We start from the raw sequence: 26,408 nt of genomic DNA on the forward strand, positions 1-26,408 counted from the left end.
ACCCAAATAATTCAATTGCATGTTAACAACTCCCCTTTCTTCATTCAACTCACCAAAGCCACTAACCTCCCCTACCCTATCACAACTATCATTCGGATGCATATTATTCAACTACACCTCAAAATCTAATGAATTTGTATTACCTAACCCAACAGGAACAAATTCACCTCGCACGCTGTCAACGTTAAAACCAGTCTCCCCATTCAAATCACTTGAACAAGTGCTTCGAATAACTTTATTGCCCACATTCACCTTCGACTGACCAAAAGGAATCGTAAATTTTTCACTGCAAATTTTTAATTCAAACATTATGCGAGTTGCTTCCTTAACCAACCTATCCAACGAATTCTCGTCTTCGACTTCTCTAAATGAATGGACCAGTAACTCTGAAACATCATGCCTTATAGAAGTGAGTTTACGCTTAAATTCTTTTACTTCACCCTGATGTGAAATCAAGGTCAGCAAAATATCACATAACTTACGTTTGTCCATAATTACCTAAGATAAAAGTATTACAAGTGAATAAATGTTCTATATCAATTATATTAAAAGACATTTTATACACAAAGGAAAATGATTCAACGTTCCCATGTTCATAATTTCACTATATACATACTTATATTTACAAATATATGGAAAAAAAAATATATCACTCCATATCCATGTACAAAATTATTTTTCCCGATAAACCATTGAAATTAGTTCTAAGCCCTTGAAAATAAGTTTCTACAATATGCCCATTTTAATTTACATCTTTCAAGTTCACATTTAACAACAATAACAAGCTTTCAATTACATAATCAACATAAACATGGAAGTAGGAGTTCCTACATCAGGTAGAACCCTCAACTATTTCTACTACGGTTCAATGAAAACAATGCCCATGTGAATGTAATTGATGACCTAATTCAATCACATTTAAGGTAAGATCACATAATGAAACAATATAACAAAACTAATATACAAAATTCACCCAAATTTTTCAAAATAAGAAGTAAATATTATCGAACATATCCACCCTTACCAACAACTTCATATCAATCTAATTGTTCTCCCTCACAACAATCCAATCAACGAAGTCAGTAAATAAAATTGCCCATTCGGTACAAATTCAACCCCCAACCACTCATTCCAAAGATCAAAGAATTCATATAATACAATCACCTACCTAAAAGAAATAAACTTTTCAATTCCCTCCAACAAAAAATATAACCCTAAAATTTAAGATGAAAACAAAACCTAAATATTTCCAAAAAAAAAACAAAAATTACCGAAGTTCTACATCCATTGGAACAATTTATCCAATTTCGTCGAACCCTCGTCGCCAACTCTCCACAAATATAATTTCAGACAACCGTAGCCCCTTCACTTCAATTGACGAAAATTTTGAAAATTCTTCTTTCTCACTTTGTTGCATCCATAACAAGGGTTTCTCGAGTACAATTTCTAAAATTTTTTACAAACAAATAAAAACCTATATTATAGAGGACCATGTTTCTTTCACTAGGACCATGTGTTAAATTATCACAAGTGACACGGTATGTAACGCCCTACTTACTTAGAGTCATTACTAAGTGAGTTTAAAATGTGCTAATCACTCGCAAATCGAGGTTTTTGGTTAAAAGTGTAGCTAAGTTGAGATAAAGCCCATTCCATTCATTAAATACAAAATATTTGGATACTTATTGAAATCTCAGAAGGTTTTACAGTTGGGATCCCAAAATATTGTTTAGAAAATATTTACAACTCAAAATAAATTTAAGGTCGACTAAACGACAAAATTCAGGTTAATACATATCATTTCCCAAAAATACCCCTGGCCGTGGCAGCCAGGCAGGCCGAACATGTACACGTCGCTTCACGCTCTCTGTACTCATGGTTGATCGACCTTTCCCTTGCCCTTACCTGCACCATAGAGCACCCGTGAGCCAAAGCCCAGCAAGAAAACTCAACACAAATAATCAACATATGCATATCTATCAATCATGATATAATAAAGCACCCAATAGGCTAAACATATAGCGACCATGCCATCCCAGGCGCTTTACCAGGCCCTAGGTTCGCAGTCTACACCGTGAGGATGACTCAAGCATCCGAGAAGGGTCTCACCCTAACGGCTTACACTTTGCGTGCTAAACACCATTCCCGACCCTTTGTCATACTCGGCCTTGCACTCCACGTGCTTAATGCCATTCCCAGCCCCTTGCCGTACTCGGCTTCCTGTCGTTCTCGACCTTCGCCATTCATTCACAAATATGCAATACATAGCATATAATAAACAAATACTTAAACAAATACATAATATAAACAATAGGGCAACGCCCTGCAATACAATCACATAGGGTCGTGCCCTGCAATACAAATTATAGGGCCTCGCCCTGCTCTACGGGTACAACAGTTTTCTTACCTGTGTCCCAAGCTTCTCAAGCACCGATATCCCGAGCATAGTCCTCTAATTCGAGCCTCACTGAAAACCTAGTCACAACGCATTGACAAAAGCTATCCATCAAGCTCTAATCCATTAAATAACTTTGGAATGTAATTCTAGCCTCCAGGACCTTGGATTCTATCAATCGGGGTGATAAAATCCATCCCGAGCCCTGACAATTGGGTTCCTAAGCCAAAAACCTTCTCGGGGTCCAAAAACCCCCTAAGAGCCGCGACCCGCCTCAACTAGAGGCTCAGCCTCCCCAAGCCTCAGACACGCGTCACGGCCCAGCCATAGTGGCGTTGCGGCCTGCCCTCCTCCTTGGCTCCCATCTTATCTAGAGGGCCGCGGCACACCAAGAACAGAGTCGTGGCCCGACCCCTTCGAACCCAGAAAAACCTCCATTTTCAACAGCCAATTCCCAACCAAATCAACCCAAAATCACCCCAATAACACAATTCAACAAACACAACAACTCTAAAATGTTCCTAGCAACAAAACCCAACAGAAAACCAAACTCAAAACTCCAACTCAATTCACAAACTTAAAGAGTTTGGGAACACTAGGAACCAGCCAAGAAAATACAGAATTGAATGATCAAAACTCATAATTCAAAGCTTACCTTGATAAAAGTTTAGTCTCCCAAATTGCTACTGAGTTAATCCCCAAGACTTTAGCTCAAATCCTTGTGTTTCTAACCCAATTCCTCCTTTTAGCTTCAATGGTTCCCTTGGAAAGGTCTAGAGAAAACAAGAGTGAGAGAGAAGGAAGATAGGGTCAGTTTAGGCAGCTCCCAAGGTGTTCTACTACTTTGTCTTTGCCCCTTAAGTGATTAAGTTAATCCCAAGGCTTGGGGTACCAAAAATGTCCCCGATGGCAAAATGGTAAATTTCTCCAACATTCCCTCCTAGACTTCCAAACTTCAAATATATCTCCAATTATTTATTTTCATAACCCGATAACCCAATAAAATATCTATTGCCCAAAATACCCCTTGACTCGCCCCAAGTCGGGTATTGGGTCCCGTTGTGACGTTCTAGCTAAACTGCTCCCTAGGACTATCTCGGATCATGCATCACAAATATATATCACCACTCACACGTGGTGTCAACCACAATATACACAAATATTGCATTTATGCCCTCAATGGGATAAAATTACAAACATAGCCCTAACATGCAAAATGGGCCCACATGCATATTTAATTCACCTAAACATGCATTTCTAATCACATACTCATCAAATTCTCATATTAACATAATAAATCAATTATTGCCCTCCAGGCACGCTAATCAAGGCCCTAGGCCTTATTAGCAAATTTGGGACGCTACAACTATCCCCTCCTTACAGAAATTTGTCCTTGAAATTACCTGAATAACTCGGGATACCACTCCCACATATCTGACTCAAGTTCCCACGTCGCCTCCTCAACCTTGTTGTTCCTCCACAGCACTTTCACCAAGGCGATGGTCTTGTTCCGCAAGACTTTATCCTTTCGATCAAGAATCTGAACTGGCTTCTCCTCATATGTCAAATCCTAGTCCTGCTCCAAGTTCTCATAACTCAGTATGTAATGCCCCAAATTTCCTAATAAGGTTTAGGACCTTGATTAGGAGGACGGGAGGGCCATAATTGATTTATTATGGTATTTAATGATTATATGCATGTTTATGTGAATTATATTATTATATGATGGTGAATGCATGCATATGGGCTCATATTTTAAATGCAAGGGCATTTTGGTAATTTGGTCGTTGGAGGCGTAATTGTGTAATTTTATGCATATGGGTGAATTATAATTTTACCACATTATATGTGGATTGGTTCGAGCCATTCGACATGAGACGATCATGAGATGCAAGTTTTCGGTCTAGTCATAACGGGATTTAGTTCGAGGCTCGGGGTGAGTCTCGGGGTCATTTTGATGATTAGAACATTACCGGGAATTAAAGGGTAATGGGGTATGATTTATTGGCATTTGAGAATGTTGAGATTAGTGGGAATTGGAGAGCGTTAATTATAATTAATGGTATAGGTTGGAGATGACGAAATTACCCTTGGGAGTGTTTAGAAGCTTTTAAATTGGCCTAGGGGCATTATGGTCTTTTGACCTTAAGGATTTATATCAGCTTTGGGGTTTGGAAGGCTGTGGAAACAGAGCCAAAACAGAGACATCCCTCCTTCCCGTACGTTACTTCTCTCCATTTTCTTCTTTGGTGTTCTTGAGCCCAAGGTGGGATTTTAAGCTAGGGAACTTAAAGGCTGAGGTTGTGGACTTAGTTTAGCTGTTGAGGGAGGTTCAAAGCTGGTTTCAAGGTGAGTTCTAGTCACTAAATTCAGGCTGTGCTCTGTTTTCCTTTTGGCTTTCAGCTTATGGTTTTTGATGTAGAAAGTGGGAATTAAGGGGAGTTTTTGTGTATGTTTGGTTGGGTTTTGATGAGGGGGAGTTATGGGTGATGTTTGGAGGTTTAAATGAGTGTTTGGAAGAGGTTTTGAGTTGATTTGAAGGGCTGGTTTGAGAGGAAAAACGCAGGGGAGTTTGTTGGTGCGCTGCTGGTTTTTAGGCTGATCAGGGTAATGAGCCGCGGCCTGGCTTTAGTGTGTCGCGGCCTAAGGTGGTTTCTGAGGCAATTATGTCTCTGTCAAGGAGGTGAGCCGCGGCATGGTTATGGTGAGCCGCGACCCATCAGGGCAGATTTGGCCAAAAATAGGTTTTTGACTTGGGGATGCTAGCTTAAGGCCTCGGGTCGATCCTACTACCCGGTTAAGTGTGGATTGATGTCCCGGAGGTTAGATATTGGTTTGGAAACCTTTGCTTTCATTTTCATTGATGGTATCTTATATTTTTGGTTATGACTAGGTGACCGTTAAAGGATCAACGGACTGATCATTCTCAAAGGTCGTATCTTTTATTAATTCTTGCTCGAACCCAAGGTAAGAAAACTGCACCCCATATGTGACATGCATGGCTATGATTGATGCATGTTGGATGTTTAAATGTAAACATTGATAGCATAATGAATGATTGGCAATCTTGCCCATTTGCATATGATTATTACTGAGGCATGCTGGATGATTAAGTGTGATGCATGTGATGCACGAGAAACATGTGATTAGGGCATGCCATGAATGATGAATATGAGATTGGTCAGGGCTTGAGTCTCTGAGTTTGTGCATGATCATAATTATGCTAGCAACTGTTTAGTAAGCATGTTGAATGCCCTGTTCTTGGATAATTGGCATATGATACACATTGATAGCATTGCTTACCTGTGCATGGTACTGACTAATTAGTCAGGTTTGGCAAAGGTGCTAGTATCAACTGTGAAGCTGTGACTCATTAGTCAGGTTCGGCAGTGGTATTGGGCACTAGTCACACAGGGCTGACTCATTAGTCAGAATTGGCAAAGGTGTTAGTATCAACTGTGAAGCCGTGACTCACTAGTCAGGTTTGGCAGTGGTACTGGGCACTGGTCACGTTGTGCTAACTCACTAGTCATGACAACCCTAGTGTGTTTAGTGCAAGCTATGTCGATTGGACCTAATCGACCCTCTGCATTGAATGACTCAAAGAGCATTAATGCAGGACCGACCTTAAGTTCGATGAATATAAACAAGCATTTATCTAGCCGAGGGCTAGTCACTTAGAGCCATTGCAGGAAAGCCTAGGTAACGGTGTTGTTACACGGCTATGGGCACTGGGCCCCTAGTGACTTGGTTGTCAGTCACTCAGTATGGTTTACCAGGACCTCAAAGTGATATTCACTCATCTGATCAGAGCTATGAGCTCTGTATGATCATTTTGATCATCATATGCATGGCTTTGGGCACTGAGGCCCCAGTGACTTGCTTGTTGGTCGCTCAGTATGGTTTACCAGAACCTGTTGAAGGTTAGAGGCTTACCCAACAGCCAGCCTTCCATTTGAATTAGTGACTTGCTTGTCAGTCACTCAGTATGGTTTACCAGAACCTGTTGAAGGTTAGAGGCTTACCCAACAGCCACCCTTCCACTTGAGTTAGTGACTCGCTTGTCGGTCACTCCGCATGGTTTATCGGAACCTCAAGTGTTGCGACACTCATCTAATTAGGATTGACTTGATAGTCCTCCAATCAGAAGGCCAGGACTTCTTATCCTGGATACCCCAGCATCTGTTTGAATTCATTTGCATGCTGAATAGAGCTATGAGTGCTAGGCATGCCAGATATGATTTGATATCATGATATGACTGTTTATGAGCATATGAGTTTTCTTGCTGGGCTTCGGCTCACGGGTGCTTTGTGGTGCAGGTAAAGGCAAAAGGAAGCTGGGCCATCCTTGAGTTGGAGGGCTTAGGTGATGACGTGTACATATGCAGCTGCTCGACCAATACTTGGGCGAGGTCTGAAAGTGGAACTAGGGCTGAACCCTGTTTTGCCGCTTAGAACGGCCTGTTGTAAACACTTTCTTGTAATAAACTCTGAAATTATATTTTTGGGATCCCAATGTATACAGTAAACGTTCTAGTGAAACGTTATACCCTAACCAAAGTTTTTAACCCCTAAACCGCTAATCATGCTTAGTTACACGTTTATGGCCAAACTACTCGATTAGCGAGTTTAGCACTGTTTGCAATGTGCACTGTAGCGGTCCCTGGAGTTGGGGCGTTACACAGTACATGCGTAGAATCTGATACGTACTTCCAGAGCATGGACACACAAAAAACATCATGAACCCCTGATAGAGCTGGAGGCATCGCCAATCTGTAAGCTACCTCTCCAACCCGTTCCAGAATCTCAAAGGGGCCAACAAACCTTGGGCTCGGCTTGCCCTGAACACCAACCCGTCTCACTCCTCTCAAGGGAGAAACCCTGAGAAACACATGATCACTAACTTGAAACTCTACGCTTCTACGTCCGAGTAACTCTTCTGGCGACTCTGGGAGGCAAGCATTCGAGCTCTAATATTTTCAATTGCCTCATTGGTCCTCTGAACCATCTCAAGACCCAAGTATTTCCTCTCACTCGTCTCATCCCAATGGATAGGTGATCTGCACTTCCTTCCATATAACATCCCATACGAAGCCACTCTGATAGTCGCCTGATAACTGTTGTTGTACGAAAACTCAATCAAAGGGAGATACTTACTCTAAGATCCCCCAAAATCCAGTACACAGGCTCATAACATATCCTCCAGTACCTGAATCGTCCTCTCAGACTGTCCATCCATATGAGGATGATAAGCGGTACTAAACCGCAACTGCGTGCCCATAGCCTTCTACAGGCTCTCCAAAAACTTGGAGGTGAAGGTGGGGTCCTTGTCAGATACTATCGACCTCGGAGCCCCATGAAGTCGAACAATTTCCTTCACATACAATTCAGCATACTGCTCCACAATATAAGTTGTCCTAACAGGCAAAAAGTGGGCAGACTTGGTATACCTATCCACAATCACCCATACTGAATCATTTTGTCCCACAGTCTTCGACAAACCAATCACGAAGTCCTTGGTGATATCCTCCCATTTCCACTCTGGAACCCCTAGAGGTTGCAATAACCCTGCTGGCCTCTGATGTTCAGCCTTTACCTGCTGACAAGTTAAGCTCTTGCCACATAGTCCACCACATCCCTCTTCATTCCCGACCACCAATACAAGGTTCTCAAATCTTGGTACATCTTCATTGTACCTGGATGTAAAGAATAGGGAGTGGTATGAGATTCATCCAAGATCTCTCACCGGATATCACAATCCATCGAAACACAAATCCGACCCTTGTACTTTAGTAGTACCATCTCTGAAATAGAAAAGTCCCTAGCCGCTCCAACTAAGACACTCTCTCTGTGCCCTCTCAACTGGGGATCCTCCCCTTGCGCTTCCTTGATTCTCTAAAGGAGTGTAGATTGAAGAGTGATGTTGGCTAACTGACCAACCACCAACTCTATACCCGCTCCAGTCATCTCCTCAACTAACTTACAAGATATATGCCTCGAACTGAACAATAGTCCTCGGCCCTTCCGACTTAATGCATTGACCACTACATTAGCCTTCCCAGGATGGTATAGGATATCGCAATCATAATCCTTTACCAGTTCCAGCCACCATCTCTGGTGCATATTCAGGTCCCTCTGAGTAAAGAAGTACTTCAAACACTTATGGTCGGTGTATATTTCTTACTTCTCACCATCTAGATAATGTCTCCAAACCTTAAGTGCAAATACCACTGCTGCCAACTCTAGATCATGTGTGGGATATCTTTGCTCATACTCCTTCAGCTGTCTCGATGCTTAGGCCTTCACTTTTCTGGCTTGCATTAGTACACACCCCAAACCTTATCTGAAAGCATCACAATAAACCACAAACTTCTCATTATCTAATGGCAGACTCAATACTAGAGCGGTGATCAGTCACCGCTTCAATTCCTTAAAACTGTTCTCACACCTGTCTGTCCAAACATACTTAGTCTTATTTCGCATCAATTCAGTCAATGGTGTGGCTATCCTGGAGAACCCCTCAACTAACCACTGATAATACCCTGCCAATCCTAGAAAACTCCTAACTTCTGATACACTGCTCGGTCTAAGCCAATCTCTCACTACCTCAATCTTGCTTGGGTCAACCAGAATCCCCTCCTTACTGAAATATGGCCTAGAAAGCCAAAACTCGCACTTGCTGAACTTAGCATACAACATATGCTCTCTCAACCGCTATAATACCAGGCGCAAATGCTACTCGTGCTCTGTCTCTGATTGTGAATACACCAATATGTCATCGATAAACACCAAATAGTCCTTGAAGACCCTATTCATTAAATCCATAAAGGTTGTTGCAGCATTGGTTAATCCAAAGGACATAACTAGGAATTCATAGTGTCTATATCTCGGCGGAAAGCAGTCTTTGGTATGTCCTCCTCTTTAATCCTTAACTGGTGGTAACCTGACCAAAGGTCAATCTTAGAGAACACTATCTTCCCCTGTAACTGGTCAAACAAGTCGTCGATCCAAGGTAGTGGGTACTTATTCTTAATGGTCAACTTGTTCAGCACCCTGTAGTCAATACACATCCTAAAAGATCCATCCTTCTTCTTGACGAACAACACTGGAGCACCCCATGGCGAGAAACTCAATCTAATGAACCCCAAATCCAGTAACTTTTGCAACTAAATCTTCAATTCCTTCAACTCTGCTGGAGCCATTCTATAAGGTGTCCTAGATACTAGCTCCATCCCTAGCACCAACCCTATAACAAACTCGATCTCCCGCTGTGGCGGAAACCCTGGCAATTCTGCTGGAAACAAATCTGGAAACTCACATACCAATCTAGTCTCACTCGGTCCAACCGACACAACTCTAGAGGTATCCACAATGTTCGCTAGGAATCCTATGCAACCTTCCTACATCAGGTCTCTAGCCTTCAATGCCAAAATCATAGGTACTCACGGTCCGCTAACTATCCCCACAAATACAAAGGGTACCTCCCCTTCTGGTTCAAAAGTCACCATCCTGCGCTTCCAGTCAATCGTTGCCCCGTACTTCGATAACAAATCCATCCCTAGAATCATATCGAATCCATCCATTGCTAACTCAATCAGATCAACAGACAACTCTCTACCGTCTATCTCTACTGGCAATGCTCTAACCCATCTCTTAGAGACTACCAGTTCTCCAGTTGGCAACAAAGTCTGAAATCCCCTAGCATACAAATCACTAGATCTACACAGCTGATCTATCACTCTAGCAGACACAAAGGAATGAGTAGCCCCTGAATCAATCAATGCAGTAAAAGAAGAACCAGCACTAGAAATCTGACCTCAGCCTCAGCCTCAGCCTCAGCCTCAGTCTGGGTCAAGGTGAATACTCTGGCAGGAGCGAGATTGTCGTTCTGCTTCAGCTCCTCTTTCCTAGCTTGTGGGCAGTCCTTCTTCAAATGGTTGACACTCCCACAAATAAAGCAGGCCCTGATCCTGCACTCTCCTTGATGTCGTCGTCTGCATCGAGGACACACTAGAAAAATCCTCCAGTTGTCACCCTGCCCTGACGGCCACTAAAAGCACCCCGTGCCCTCATATCTGAGCTAGGAGGGACGAAAGAATCTGAGGCCTTTCTCTTCTGCTCACTGGGGCCACTACCCCGACTAGCTCTGGTAAAAGAAGGCAACCGTCCTCCAAGCATCGCGCCTAACAACGCTCTCTATCCATATCTGATCCTCAGCCCCCTCAACTGTAAGGGCCTTGTCCACTACCTGAGCATGCATAGTAGTCCCCGGATCCAAGGTTATCTTAACATCACGGGCGATCATAACATTCAATCCCCGCACAAACTGATCCCTTCTTGTCACATCAGTCGACACCAAATCCAGCGCGAACTTCGCCAACTGGTCAAATCTCAAGGCATACTCAGTAACTGTCATACGGTTCTAAGTCAAGTTGGTAAACTCGTCAACCTTCACAACTCTGACTGCAACACTGTAATACTTCTCGTTGAAAATGCTTCTGAACTCTTTCCAGTTCATAGCTGCAATGTTCTTTCTCTGAGTTACCACATCCCACCAGATGCGGGCATCCTCTCTGAACATCTAGCTGGCACAAGCTACCCTATCGTTCCCTTCCACCCTCATGAAGTCCAGAATGGAAGAAATCATGTTCATCCACTACTCTGCCCGCAGTGGGTGTTGTCCACCCTCGAAGGTGGGAGGATGCTGCTTCCTAAACCTCTCATACAAAGGTTCCCACCTATTCTCCATAACAGGCTGAACTGGCACTGGCGTCACATCCTGTCGAACCTGCAACCTAATGCCCTGAGGAGGGGCCTGTTGCCTCAGCTGTCGAAGTTCTTCTTCTGTTCGGTGAAGTCTAGCTTCCATTTCGGCAAACAACTGTTGCTAATTCTGTGGGGCAGGTGAAGGGTCTTGATCCTGGTTGTCATCCTCAGTCCTATTGCGGCGGAGTCTGATTGATCGTCGAGGAATCTCAACAATATGCCTGCAATCAACGACATTGCTCATCAGGCATGATAACAACATCCAAAACCACCTCCTAATTCACGTCAATCAACCATAAACAGCAGTCCACATAACACAAATAACATACAACACTCAAGGGGGCCATGCCCTAGCATCATGCATATGTTAACACATTCATCATGCTCTATATAAAATAATCAGGAAAACAGGGCACTTAAGCACGTAATCAAGCATATAATTCAATCATTACCAACCAACCCTAAGTCGAGCTTGTCATTGGCAGCGAGCGTACATGTTCGGTCAATCTCCAGGAACCATAAACCTTGGCTCGCTCTGATACCAAGTTGTAACGCCCTACTTCCTTAGAGTCGTTACTAAGTGAGTTTAAAATGTGTTAGTCACTCGCTAATCGAGGTTTTAGGTTAAAAGTATAGCTAATTAAGTTAAGATAAAACCCATTCCAGTCATTAAATACTAAATATTTGGATACTCATTGAAATCTCAGAAGGTTTTACAATTGGGATCCCAAAATACTATTTAGAAAATATTTACAACTCAAAATACATTTAAGGTCAACTAAACGACAAAATTCAAGTTAATACATATCATTTCCCAAAAATACCTCTGGCCGTGGCAGCCAGGCAGGCCGAACATGTACACGTCGCTACACGCTCTCCGTACTCATGGTTGGTCAACCTTTCCCTTGCCCTTACCTGCACCATAGAGCACCCATGAGCCGAAGCCCAGCAAGAAAACTCAACACAAATAATCAACATATGCATATCTATCAATCAACATATAACAAAGCAGCCAACATGCTAAACATATAGCGGCCATGCCATCCCAGGCTCTTTACCAGGCCCTGGTTTCGTGGTCTACACCGTGAGGATGACTCAGGCATCTAAGAAGGGTTTCACCCTAACGGCTTGCACTCCGCGTGCTTAACACCATTCCCGGCCCTTTGTCATACTCGGCCTTGCACTCCACGTGCTTAACGCCGTTCCCGACCCCTTGCCGTACTCGGCTTCCTACCGTTCTCGGCCTTCGCCGTTCATTCACATATATGCAATACATAGCATATAATCAACAAATACTTAAATAAATACATAATATAAACAATAGGGCAATGCCTTGCAATACAAATTATATGGCCTCGCCCTGCTCTACGGGTACAACAGTTTTCTTACTTGTGTCCCAAGCTTCTCAAGCACCGATATCCCGAGCACAGTCCTCTAGTTTGAACCTCGCTGAAAAACTAGTCACAACGCATTGACAAAATCTATCCATCAAGCTCTAGTCCATTAAATAACTTTGGAATGTAATTCTAGTCTTCGATACCTTGGATTCTATCAATTGGGGTGATAAAATCCATCCCGAGCCCTAACAATTGGGTTCCCAAGCCAAAAACCTTCTCGGGGTCCGAAAACCCCCTAAGAGTCGCGACCTCATGCCCTTGTGTCGCAGCCCGCCTCAACCAGAGGCTCAGCCTCCCCAAGCCTTAGACACACGCTGCGGCCCAGTCATAGTGGCATCGTGGCCCGTCTTCCTCCTTGGTTCCCATCTGATCTAGAGGGCCTCGGCACACCAAGAACAAAGTCGCGGCCCGACCCCTTCGAACCCAAAAAAACCTCCATTTTCAACAGCCAATTTCCAACCAAATCAACCCAAAATCACCCCAATAAACACAATTCAACCAACACAACAACTCTAAAATGTTCCTAGCAACAAAACCCAACAGAAAACCAAACTCAAAACTCCAGCTCAATTCACAAACTTAAAGAGTTTGGGTACACTAGCACTAGGAAATAGCCAAGAAAATACATAATTAAATTATCAAAACTCATAATTCAAAGCTTACCTTGATCAAAGTTGAATGTCCCAAATTGCTACTGAGTTAATCCCCAAGACTTTAGCTCAAATCCTTGTGTTTCTAACCCAATTCCTCCTTTTAGCTTCAATGGTTCCCTTGGAAAGGTCTAGAGAAAACAAGAGTGAGAGAGAAGGAAGATAGGGTCGGTTTAGGCAGCTCCCAAGGTGTTCTACTACTTTGTCTTTGCCCCTTAGGTGACTAAGTTAATCCCAAGGCTCGAGGTACCAAAAACGTCCCCGAGGGAAAAATGGTAAATTTCTCCAACATTCCCTCCTAGACTTTCTAACTTCAAATATATCTCCAATTATTTATTTTCATAACCCGATAACCCAATAAAATGTTTATTGCCCAAAATACCCCTTGACTCGCCCCAAGTCGGGTATCAGGTCCCGTTGTGACATTCTAGCTAAACTGCTCCCTAGCACTGTCTCGGATCGTGCATCACAAATATATATCACCACTCACACGTGGTGTCAACCACAATATACACAAATATTGCATTTATGCCATAAACGGACTAAAATTACAAACATACCCCTAACAGCCAAAAGGGGTCCACATGCATATTTAATTCACCTAAATATGCATTTCTAATCACATACTCATCAAATTCACATATTATCGTAATAAATCAATTATTGCCATCCAGGCACGCTAATCAAGACCCTAAGCCTTATTAGCAAATTTGGGACGCTACACGGTCCAACATGGAATTTTGAGGTATAGGGAAATATAACATATTAATGTATAAAAAATTATAAAAATTGCACTGCTACGGGCATTCCGTACGCCCTCATAGCAAATTTTTCCTATATATATTTGTACTTAAAACAAACTGTTAACATGAAATGACTAATTATCGTTTTTGAAATAACATATAATGATTACTAATTAGTCTTGAACATAATAAGATGAGGAGATTATCAAGGGTCTCCAAACCCAACTCGTGTTACTTGGGCTGATGGAACCCATTTGACCATTGGCCTCAACCCAAGAACCCTTGATCTTTGGCCCAAATCAAGGATGAGTTAGAAAGTGAAGTTGTGCTCTTATTTACCTGTAAGTTGTATAACTAGCAGTTAGAGTATGTTTGATTGAGAGTAATGAAAATAGAGAAATGAGAATTAGAACAGAAATGGAATGGAATAAAATTTAATATGAAGAAAAAATCTATTAATTTTTTTTTCATTGTACATTGGAATGATCTTTCCTCCTATTTTTGGAAGGAATAACTATTCTACCAAAATAGTGGAAATGTCAATCCATTAGAATGACATTCAAATACATTAATGGTGTATTTACTTGCGCGTAACTTGAATGACTTACAATTATATTCACCAGTAATCAGATTCACCTCTAATTGGATTAATGAATCGAAATCATGATAAGCTGCATACTTTATTAGCATGAATCATAAGTGGATTCAGATTCAAGTATATTCTCATTGGTGTGTTTACTTTATTTTGGAATCAAAATAAATAAATTATAAGAAACACTTAAATAAAATTGATACAAAAGACAAATTACAATTTTAACTTTTAAAATAAGGACAAATATGTCACTGCATTGTTAAAAGGTGGATGGGAATGACAATAACTCCAACCTCGTGGGATTGCCAATAATCCCAAATTTATGTGAGACCCACATAATTCATTCTCATTCCTTAGTAAATTTAGGTAAGTAAACATGTGTAACCATACACATTCCTTATTCTCGAATCCCATAAGTTGCAACCAAACATAGGAATAGAATGAAAATAGATTATTTTTCATTCCATCATCTACAACCAAATATACTTGTGTTCATGTCCTTTTATGTTGGTGTCCATGTTCTTTCATATGTTAGCGCTAGTTTATATATCTCAAGTTAAGTAGGAGGTAGTGGAGAAAGAGTCTCATAATGAAACTTGAGCCTAGTACTCACTACTCAGTAGGGATGTAAATTGGTAGGAGTGGGGGAGCTCTGAAAATGGCCCCCATACCCACCCATTCCTTGTTTAACATGATTGGGGGCCCATCAGGTACCCCATTTAATAAAATACTTTAATTTATTTTCCAAAATTGATAAAGTAATTTAAAAATAAGTAAATGACGGCTAAATTATTCAATGTTTCCAAAATGTTGTATTTTTTATGCCTAATTTTTTCTCGGTAAATATACCAAATATTTTCAAAATGTTGCACTTTTAAACCTAATGTAAGCTCCATTTCATAGTTTGAGTTTTGGTCTTTTGTAAAAGATTAGATATAAAAATGTAGGGTTATTTTCAGTTGTGGTCCTCATTCTTTACACTTTGTAACACTTAGGTCCAAAAAGTTGATTTTGTATTAGTTAGGTCTCCAACATTTTCAAATCGTATCATTTAGGTCCCTAAATGATATTTTTGTTAATTTTTCTTTGAAGATACATAAAAAAATATATAAAATAAATGGTGAATCATTCTTAAAATGTTTTGACATTTAATTTATGACAATAACAAACATGACATGAGAAAAAAATATTTTCATGGTATTTTTTAAAATATTTAATATTTAATATTTTATAAATTAAATTAATGTTTTATTAAAAAAATATTATTACCTACATCGTTGTTTTATAATTAATATTAATAACTATGTTATCTTGATTGTCTTGATATTATTAATTTTTATTATGTTTATGCTTTTTTATTTCATACATTCTTTTTAAAACTTAATAGTGTATATAAAGTTATTTATGTGCATAAATATATATATATAATTAGTTATAAGTTACATTATAGGAAAAATTTGCAAAATAAAAAATATATATATATTATAAATATTGATAATCTCGTGACATTTCAATTATTAATATTAAAAATTTATAGGTAATATTTTTTTTAATGAAAAATTAATTTAATTTATAAAACCACTAAATATTTTTAAAATGTCATGAAAACATATATATTTCTCAATATCATGTTTGGTATTGTTATAAATTAAGTGTTTCAATCTTTTTTAAGATTAATTCACCATTTTTTTATATTTTATTTATGTATTTTGAAAAAATAAATAAATAAAAATATCATTTAGGGATCTAAATGATATAATTTGAAAATATTGGGATCTAACGGATACAAAATTAACTTTCGAGACCTAAGTGTTACAAAATGTAAAGAATGTAGACTGCAACTAAAAAAAACCCAAAAATGCACCATCACCATAAAAAAAAGATTTGATATAAAAGTAGAAGATTTTGAAAATATTAGGTATATTAACCTTAATTTTATTAAGTATAAATATACAACATTTTTTAAATTAATACTATTTTAAAATAAAATAAAAAATAAATAAATAAACTTATACCATTCGTAAATACATTTTTTAAATATAAATTATTATATTATATATATTTACAAATATTTATATTAAAAATAAATTATAATTAAGTAGGGTGGGTTTGAGGTAGGATCAAGCGCCCCGCCCCAGCCCCATCCTCGTTAAGAACCCCCGTACCCGCCCGCGGGTACATTAAATTGACAATTCAGGACTAATACTCTCTACTCGGTAGGTTCAGTTATGTGGTTATCTAAATATAGCATAGTATGGAAATGAGGAAGGCAGAGAGCAGAATAATCGAATTGCGGTTTACTGAGAATTGCTATTGGCGTCGTTCATTCTCACTCTGACTGGGACCTATCAGAACTGTGAACTGATATAACAGGAGTTATAATTAATTTGGAAACCAAATTCAATTTTGGTCTCACAAAGTTACAAATTTAAATGACCCAATCTTTAAATTGAAATATGCATGTCAGTTTCTTTTGGAAAAAGAAGCAATATCATTATAAATTAATTACAAGTGTAATTGTATTAATTTTTGCTGTAAGTTGTTTCATATACATAAGAGTATCCCTACATTTCTGCGGCAAAGGATTTACCACAACCACAAGTTTGTGTAGCATTTGGATTCTTGAAAGAGAATCCTCCACCAATAAGAGCATCGCTATAGTCCAATTGCATCCCAAATATAAAGAGAAGGCTCTTCGGGTCACAAACTAAAAAACAAGTAAAGAATGGATGAAACTTGTCAGATCAGATAACAGGATCACTATAATATCATACCCAAAAAGAAGATATTATTGATAAAAACTGCTTTGGTTCTGATATAGAGACCCGCATTAAATTTTACAAAAGTGATTTCATTTTTATTTTTGAAAAATGAGACAATTTCCATTACAACTTGGAATCCCGTGAATTTTGTCAATGATGTATCTTCTAAAGGAGCTAAAAACTCTATTTTACACACTCTCATTGATTATATAACGTGTGACCCAATCTAATACACATTGTGGTGATGTTGGCACTACTGATACCCCTTACCAACCTACTTGCTGTTTCTATTGTCTCAACAAGTTCCAAATCAAAATTTCATGAGATTTTTTCCTTTTTTTTTTCCTAAACAGAGAAAATCTTCACCAAGAACGTGAATGTTTCTCTACATTGGCATTGTTAACGAATTTCAGCATGCTCCTGTATATCCCTAGAGACAAATTATTCTTGCTCTAAAATGATGATTTAAGACAGGAAAAGCATGATTATCATATTTATTTAATTCATCATTAAAAAACATAAGAACACATACCAATGACGAAACCATTGTATTCGATGATCGAGTCGTCAGGTCTAGCGTTTGATCTATTCTCAAACTCCATTGTGTAAGACATGCCAGAGCAACCACCCTGCTTAACTCCAATTCTTAAGCACAAATCTTCATTACGTTCGGATCTCATCTTATTCAAGTGCTTCAATGCATTATCTGTAAGCTGGATCGCAGGTGCGATGCTCTCAGCTGTTGGAGCAACTAACACATTGGTAAAATTAGAACAAGTATAGCCAAAGAGATACAAATGGTAACGAGAAATAAAAGAAAAATTGATTAATATAATTGAGGCATAAAGTTTTCTTTGAATTAAAATTTAAAACTTTTCCAATTCTTCTTACTTATTTAGTAACACTATTGATTGTGTATGCCAGTTTGGTCACTAAATTAAAAAGTTTTCGAAACGAAAAACTCTCTTAGGGAATAAAAAATCAGTAATTGAAACCCAAATCCAACAAAATGTTACAGATATAAACATTACAAGTTACAACAACATACTATCTCACAAAACAACTATTGGGGCAACTCTCAACACGACCAAACAAGGCAAATCCAATGTCAACGCAAACTAAGTAAAAAAAAATTAATGTTAATTCAAATCATAATTGAATACTAATCTAATCTAATTCCCCAAAATTCAATAACAATATTACTATACCTATAAATCGTCCCAGTCAAGAAATCAAATTTCTAGAAACAAACATCAAAATCTTCCCATTCACGTTGTTCCAATAGTTTGACAATATAATCCCGCAAATATATTGAAGCGCAAAAAGGGAAAAAAAACCTAGAAATATGAAAATAAGTAGTACCAGAAGGAGAAGAAACTGCTCGAATTGAAAGGCGTTTCCGGGAGCTGAGTTTCAAATCTGGGAAGCGAAAAGAGAGTGAGTTCCGAGGAATATAAGATGAAGGTAGATTTTTGGGCAAGAGAAGAAAAGAAGGGCACCGCGGAGTAATTGCAGAGAACGCCATTGAAGAATCTTCGAAATTGATTTTCTATTTTTCGTTTTCTCTCTCTTCGTTAAAAATGAGTGCAAGAAGGTACTTGTGTGGATTATGGAGAACGATCGGATGGACGAGATCTCAGCCGTTGAAAAATACGTAATTGAGAGGATTCTGGAGAAAGATCGGACGGACGAGAGGTTACTTTCTTTAAGTTGGAGGATTGAGATTCATATAATTAATAATTGATGTGGTTCCCTATTTTTCTTTCCTTTTTTTTTTTTGTTTGGGAAATGACAATTTTATTTTTCTGGTGCATTTTGTTCTATTCTTTAAAATTCCAACATAATTAATTGATTATCCAACATTAATTAATTGCATAATAAACCTATAATTATAATAAGGCTATTTAAGATTTTTACCCGGGAACTATTACCACTACCCCTAATTTTTTCAGGCAGTTAAAACTTCCCTCCGAAATATTCACAGTAATGTAAAGAAGGACTTCCGTTAACTTTCAACACATGTGGCTAACAAAAGGCTGACATGGCTCTTTATACGTTGATGTGTCTTGGCCATGTCAGCGCCATGTGTGTAATTTTAAATTAAAAAATCTATAATCATATTAAAAATTAATGAATTAAACACTAAAAAATAGAATTAATAAATTAAACCATTTTTTATACATTAAAAAAAAATAAAAACCATATTTAAAAACAATAAAATTACACACATGGCGCTGACATGACCAAGACACATCAGCATGTAAAGAGTCATGTCAGCATTCTGTTAGCCACATGTGTTGAAAGTTAACGGAAGTCCTTCTTTACATTACTGTGAATATTTTGGGGGGAATTTTTAACAACCTGAAAAAATTAGGGGGCACGATACGGTAGTGGTAATAGTTCGGGGGGTAAAAATCCTAAATAGCCTTATAATAAACCACATAAATGTGTGTAATGTATTTCTAGCAAAGTACTCTAATGGATAGAAATAAAGTTGTCTTACAAGTGAGCATTAGGCTCCTATTTATAGAGTTTGAGATACCCTTTTAATTTCAAATTCTACCAACCCTCATGGCTGTTACCAATGTTTAATTGGATGTTTATGAAATTAAAATGGAGGTTTTGAAGTTACTTGGGATGTTAGAATCGTTCAAATTGGAAAAAACTGAAAAGAGAAATTGGTTGTCAGCACCCCTGGCCGCGACCACTAGCCTATGTCCCCCAAGCCGCGGCCAGGGATTATCAGTGGTTGCGGCCACAGCTCCAATTTTAGCAACAAAATTTTTAGATTTTCCAAAACACCCCAAACTCTTTCCCACATGGTTTTGTAACCTCCATACACCAAATGAGAGTTAAAAACATGTATCCAACAACCATATTTCATAATGGTTTTGTGAAATCCAAACTCAAATGTGTAACACACAATCTACACATTATTGGGAAATATTTGGGAGTTACAAATTTGTAACTGATTTTGTAACTCCAAAATATGTCACATTTGGGCACACACATGTGTCCAATTTTGTAACTCTCAATAATATGTTGCAAGGTGTGACAAATCACATTTTGTCACATTATTTAATCTAACATTATATTATTTAAAATAATATAACATTCCCCCACTTAGATTAAATAATCATTTTTTGTAACACTTATTTATTCAATCAAATATTATATTAAAATACAATATTCTCCCACTTGATTAAATAATTACTCTCTATAGAAACATTTGTATTGGTGCATAAAGTAAAATGTCTTTCGAATTGAATTTTACCTTAGTGTAATTATCACAAAATTTGTTGAAATTTTTGTTGGAAATACATATTGCGGGATCTTTATTTATTTTCATGCAATTTACATATTATCAAACAAACATGTAAATTCCTAGAACATGCTCCTATGAAATTGATACAAATACATAGTAAAGTAAAAACTTACATTACGCAACGAAACTGGAACAGCTCTATCCTTCAATCTCTCTAACCCTTGATTCCTTTCTGTAGCAGAGTATTATCAAGAGATTGAACAAGATTAACAACACAGTCTTCCTCACTAAGTCTTTGATCAACCTAGAACTAGTGTGGGATGGTTCTCAACACATGAAATAGAGATCTACAAGAGAAGAAGAGATAGTGGCTAAGAAATTATTAGAGTGTCTAGGTTTTCACTTACCCATCAACTGAAGCTCACTTCCTTATGAAAACCCTAGATATCATATTCCTTATATAGGCAACTTAATGGGTTTTATTTAAATTAATTAAAAATAAAAAATAAAAGCCTTGGGCTGCCATAAATGGATTTGGGCCCAATCTCTTTGTTTTAAATTTAAATCCCAATTGGGCCTAAATTCAAAACTTTTTATTTATTTATTTATTTAATTAATTAAATATTTATTCAAATTAACTAATTATAATTTGAAACTTGATTTAATATTATTTATTTATATTGACACCAATTTATCAATATTAATAAATTTACCCGAAAATTCTCTTTTATTATCTAAATCTCATATCTCTGTAAATTTTCCAAAATTGACCTAGTCAACTTTAAAAATCCTAATTGATAATTAAATTAATTAATTGAGACATTCTAGATGATTTACTCAAAGGTGATGTGGGGACCATGGATCCATGAAATAAAGCTCCAACAAGTTACCGTGAATTTATTTACGAATAATTTCACTACCTTATTAATTCCTCGTGACTCCACAATAGATTTGGAATTGAACTCTTGAATTCATAGAACGTATTTTCAAAACCATAAATACGTTATTCATTGTTTTTTTTTATCAAGAAATAGAAATTTATATTGAACAACCAACTAATACAAACACAGGCCGGAGCAGAAAACTCCCCCTCAATTACAGTCTAGAGAAAAAATGTAACATCAATTTCTCCCTCACATTCAGATTTTTACTCCTACGGCTAAGGTTATTAACTCTAGCCTTAACCAAATTCATAATAAGAGAATCAACATGGGCCACAGAATAACAGTTGTTTTCCAACCAGCACTTGTTTCTATTTTTCCAGATGAAATACACTGAAGCAGCCAATGTAGCTGCAACTACCCGAGACAAGTCATCTTTACTGGGCTCTTCCAGCCAGCAACACCACTTCTGGAAATTCCCAGGCCAAATAAGATTTCCCAGCCAATTGGCAACCGACTGAAGTACTTTCCTAGAGAATAAACAGTCAAAAAATAGGTGAGCATGGCTCTCCATATCAGTCTCACACACCGGGCAACATTGAGAGATAACAGGGATATTGCAATGATATAATAAATCTCTGGTAAGCAGCTTCTGATGATAAGCCTGCCAAAGAATAAACCTGTGTTTAGGCACTGAGAGTTTGCACCAAATTTTCTTCATTCCTGTGCTAGGGGAACCAGAAATGGTTAGCAGATAAAGTTTGCTCAGCTTAATTTTCCCCTTACAAACAGCAGCATTCATAATTGATTCAGACAGAAACTTGCTCACCTTAACTAGCTTTCTCCAGTACCAGCTAGTATCTTGGTGCAAAACATAATCCCAAATCCGGACGCCTTTTAAGTAGATGCAATTAACCCATTTGACCCACAAACTATCTTGTTTAGAAGAGATCGTCCAAACATATCTTGCAAGGTTAATCTTATTCCAGAGGACACCCTCTTTAAATCCTAAACCACCATGGGACTTAGGTCTGCAAACATGGTCCCAAGAAGCTAGATGAAACTTACTTCGAACACCATTGCCACCCCATAAGAATATTCTACACAAACAGTCAATTTCTTTAATAACTTTCTGAGGAAGAAGAAATATGCTCATCCAAAAATTCCTTATCCCCAATAAAACAGACTGAATAAGTTTCACACGCCTAGCATAAGACAAGTTACGGCTGGCTTAACCATGAAGTCTTTGTCTAATTTTTGAAATTATGAGATCACAATCCATAGCTTTCCACTTAGTAGGCCGCAAAGGAACACCAAGATACACTAAAGGAAATCGCCCTTCTGTCATATTAGAAATACACAGAAGTTTCTCCTTCTCAGTTGTAGAAATACCCCCAAAATAAATGCGAGACTTAGCTTGATTAATACTCAGACCAGAAGCTTTTGTAAAGGATTTAAAAACCTGCTGCAATAGCTGAATAGAGCTAGTATGAGCTTTGCAAACTAGCAACAAATCATCCGCAAAACAAAGGTTAGTTATGTTCAAAGTCTTACAAAGCGGATGAAATCTAAAGTTCTTATCTTTAGCAGCCCCATGAAGAGCTCGTGTGAGGTATTCCATAACTAGGACAAAGAGAAGGGGGGAAATAGGGTCACCTTGACGCAGCCCCTTACCACCCTTAAAATTACCATAGAGTTGACCATTCATAAGAATGCAATAGGAAGATCCTCTCAAACAAACCATAATCCATTTAATGAACCTACTAGGGAACTTGTAAGCATTCAACAGATTTTCAAGAAAATCCCAATCAATAGAATCATAGGCTTTGCTAAGATCTATTTTCATTAGACACCGAGGCCACACTCTTTTCCTACAATATCCTTTAAGAAGGTCTTGAAGAATAAGAACATTATGAGCAATAGTTCTATTCTTAACAAAAGCACCTTGGTTCTGATTTATCAACTTGGGAAGGATAGGGATCAACCTGTTACAATGCATTTTAGATATACATTTGTATAGTGTATTGCAGCAGGCTATTGGGCGATATTCAGAGGCATTTGAGGGTTGACTGACTTTAGAAATAAGAGCTAATATGGTACTATTCAAACTCTTCGGAATGAATCATGTATCAAAACATTCAGTCACTGCTCTAGACACTTCATTCCCTATAACAGACCATAGGCTCTTGTAGAAACCAGCCCCAAACCCGTCCGGACCCGGGCTCTTTATTGTCTTAATGCTAAACATAGCTGTTTTGACTTCTTGGTAAGTGAAAGGTTTGATCAGGAAAGCTTGGTCTTCAATGCTAAGAATAGGACCCGAGAGCACTACTGATGTCTCAATTAACCCAGTTGCTGCATTAGTTCCACCTAAGAAAGATTGAAAGTGTTGAGTAAAATGATTTATAACCTTTGGATAATCCACTTCAACTCTGCCAGTTTCATCTACAAAGGATACAATTCTGTTAAGAGCTTTCCTTTTCTTCATACTGGCATAGAACAAGGCTGAGTTCTCATCACCGAATCTGAGCCAATCAACCTTACTTTTCTGATACAAATAACTCGCATAAGCAGCCTCTTTCTTTTTGAATTCCAGGTAAGTAGCTCTCTCAATTTCACTCAGGTTTTGACTTTTCGGATCAGTGAACAAGTTGCTTTTAGCTTGCTAGTACAACAACTTACTTTCATCATACTTCTTAACTATGTCACCAACAATCCTCCAATTGAACCTCTTCAAACGAACTTAAGACGTTGTAACTTCCTCGAGACCTGTTGTAAACCACAACCCTCTAACGGTAAAGGATTATTCCAACTAGCCAAAACAGTAGGCTTGTAATGCGGATGAATAGTCCACATGTTGAAGAAACGGAAAGGGCGCAAACCATTCTTGAGGACAGAAATATGCTTCAAAATGATGGCACAGTGATCAGAAACAATCTCCCAATTTGCTATAGCATTGACATTTGGGAAAGTATCAAGCCAATCCTCACTAATGAATACTCTGTCTAATTTGGAAAATATGCGATTATTCCCATCTTGATTATTCGACCAAGTGTAATAAGAACCCAGCAGTTTCATTTCTTCCACAATCCCAAGATCGAGCCATTTCCGAGCATCCTCTAATTCTTTAGGAGAAATGACCTTACCCCCTATACGGTCTGCTACATCAAAGGCAGAATTGAAATCTCCAATAACTAACCACGGTTTGACAGGGTGAGAGATTACAGCCAGCTCAGACCAGATAATTTTCCTCAACTCTAACTGATTTAAGCCATAAACCACAGTTAAACAAAATGATTGGCCTGTTGCCCAGATCTGAACCTTACAATGAATAAACAAAAAAGTGTGAGCTCCTCCTTCTCTCTGCCATGGCGCGGCGACGAAAGGTGGTGCAGAAGCTTGCTCAGGCTGACCCACGACAAGAGCTCCCTTCATCCATAGATTTACCGTCAGATGCTCCATCGGCTGAGCTGGTGTGTGAGAAAAAAGCAGATGAGACTATGCCCTCTGAGATCCCTGAGATTCCAGATAAGGCGAAGTTAGCTTCTTCTTCGATTGTTCCGTTATCGCCAGTGGTTAGGTCCGATTCGTGGGCGGAAGAGGTAGAGACTCAGACATTCCAAGAAGCGGCTAAGGCTACATGGTCACGATTCAAGGAATCCCTTCCATTTCAGGGGGTACGAAGCTAGAATTTACGGAGCCTCTTCAGAAGGATGGACAAAAGATTGCCCAGCTGGATATAGAGGAAATAGAAGTAGAAGCCTCATTCTAGAATTCGGCTTTGATCTGTGTTGTCATTGGTGCTAATCCACCATTACCAGTTTTTGAAGGTTTTATCAACCGGATTTGGGGGAAGCTTGGGATTGACCAAGTGGCAAGGATGAATTCTGGATTTACGATGGTTAAATTCAGAGATGAAGCTACACGTGATTTGGTTTTAGAATCAGGGGTAATTCATTTTGATAGGAAGCCAGTTATCTTAAGACCTTGGACAACTGATATTGATACTCTGAAATCGATCAAATCGGTTCCTGTTTGGATCCGTCTCCCTGATCTTGGTTTACAATACTGGGGCACCAAATGTTTGAGTGCATTGGTTAGTACTATTGGAAAACCAATCATGATAGATAAGGTCACTAAGGACAGATCGATGATTAAGTTTGCTCGGATTTTGGTTGATATGGAGATATCAGATACTCTTCCTAAATTCATTAATTATATAAATGAGAGAGGTCAAGTAATGGACCAATTGATAGACTACGAGTGGTTGCCTACCAAATGCTCTAATTGCAAAAAGTTAGGGCATACAGCTTCTTCTTGCAAGCATGTGGAAGGTATGGTCTGGAGAAAGAAAGAGGCCCCAGTTGATGCTTCAGAAAACAATACTATGCATGAAGCTTCAGGCAGTAAACTTAACCAAAAGCAGGACAGTTCAGCTCAGTTATCAACTGAAATGGAACCGAAATCCCAGATTGAGGTGCTTCCTAAGGAGCAAGGTTGGGCCACACCGAAAAAACCAGGTACCATGAAGACGAAATCCCCTGTTACTGGTCAAAATACAAAAAATGCTTTCAATGCTCTTCAAGAGCAGCAGCAATTTCTAAATGACCCTTCACTGTTATTGAATTTGAATGGACAATTTCAATATAATGAGCTGGAATGTTAGAGGGTTAAATAAGAGGAATAAGCATATATCTGTTGTTGATATTTGCAAGATAAATAAGATAGGTATTGGGGCTCTTTTGGAAACCAAAATAAAAGGTGATTGAGTAAAGGATGTTATGAACTCTAGTTTTATGGGTTGGGATTATTACAGTAGTAGGGCCCTTGAAGGTAGAATCCTGTTAATCTAGAAGGGCAGCTGGGTCAAAGTAGATGTTTTGGTTGATCATGATCAGTTAATACGTTATCCATTGTTATAACCATTACAGTCAGTCAATCCTCTATCGATGACTTA

General features: G+C 38.5%; 2 protein-coding genes across 3 annotated transcripts; one reads left to right on the forward strand and one right to left on the reverse strand.

Moving 5' to 3' along the window:
• Window positions 1–16,986: 16,986 nt before the first annotated feature.
• Window positions 16,987–18,890, reverse strand: LOC133803853 (iron-sulfur assembly protein IscA, chloroplastic). 2 transcript variants are annotated; one of them, XM_062242005.1, is made up of 3 exons: window positions 18,668–18,890; window positions 17,838–18,044; window positions 16,987–17,250 (listed from the first exon to the last, which is right to left on the reverse strand). In XM_062242005.1, exons 1-3 carry the CDS (start codon window positions 18,828–18,830, stop codon window positions 17,108–17,110), a joined length of 513 nt encoding a protein of 170 aa, XP_062097989.1. In that variant the 5' UTR covers window positions 18,831–18,890; the 3' UTR covers window positions 16,987–17,107. The 2 variants fall into 2 exon arrangements, with proteins under 2 accessions (XP_062097989.1, XP_062097981.1); XM_062241997.1 differs by having other exon boundaries at window positions 17,838–18,056; window positions 18,668–18,887.
• Window positions 18,891–25,349: 6,459 nt separating this feature from the next.
• LOC133830306 (uncharacterized) lies at window positions 25,350–26,117 on the forward strand. The gene has a single exon (XM_062260263.1). It carries the CDS (start codon window positions 25,350–25,352, stop codon window positions 26,115–26,117), a length of 768 nt encoding a protein of 255 aa, XP_062116247.1.
• The last annotated feature ends 291 nt before the right edge of the window (window positions 26,118–26,408 follow it).

Source organism: Humulus lupulus, chromosome 1, assembly GCF_963169125.1.
Source record: "Humulus lupulus chromosome 1, drHumLupu1.1, whole genome shotgun sequence".
In the NCBI taxonomy this organism is placed as follows: Eukaryota; Viridiplantae; Streptophyta; class Magnoliopsida; order Rosales; family Cannabaceae; genus Humulus; species Humulus lupulus.

Coding starts and splice junctions, on each gene's coding strand:
- LOC133803853 (XM_062241997.1), bottom strand. CDS start 18,830: ATGGCGTTCTCTGCAATTACTCCGCGGTGCCCTTCTTTTCTTCTCTTG. Junction 18,057..18,667: donor AGCAGTTTCTTCTCCTTCTG/GTACTACTTATT, acceptor CCAATGTGTTAG/TTGCTCCAACAGCTGAGAGC. Junction 17,251..17,837: donor ATACAATGGTTTCGTCATTG/GTATGTGTTCTT, acceptor CTTGTTTTTTAG/TTTGTGACCCGAAGAGCCTT.
- LOC133830306 (XM_062260263.1), top strand. CDS start 25,350: ATGGTTAAATTCAGAGATGAAGCTACACGTGATTTGGTTTTAGAATCA.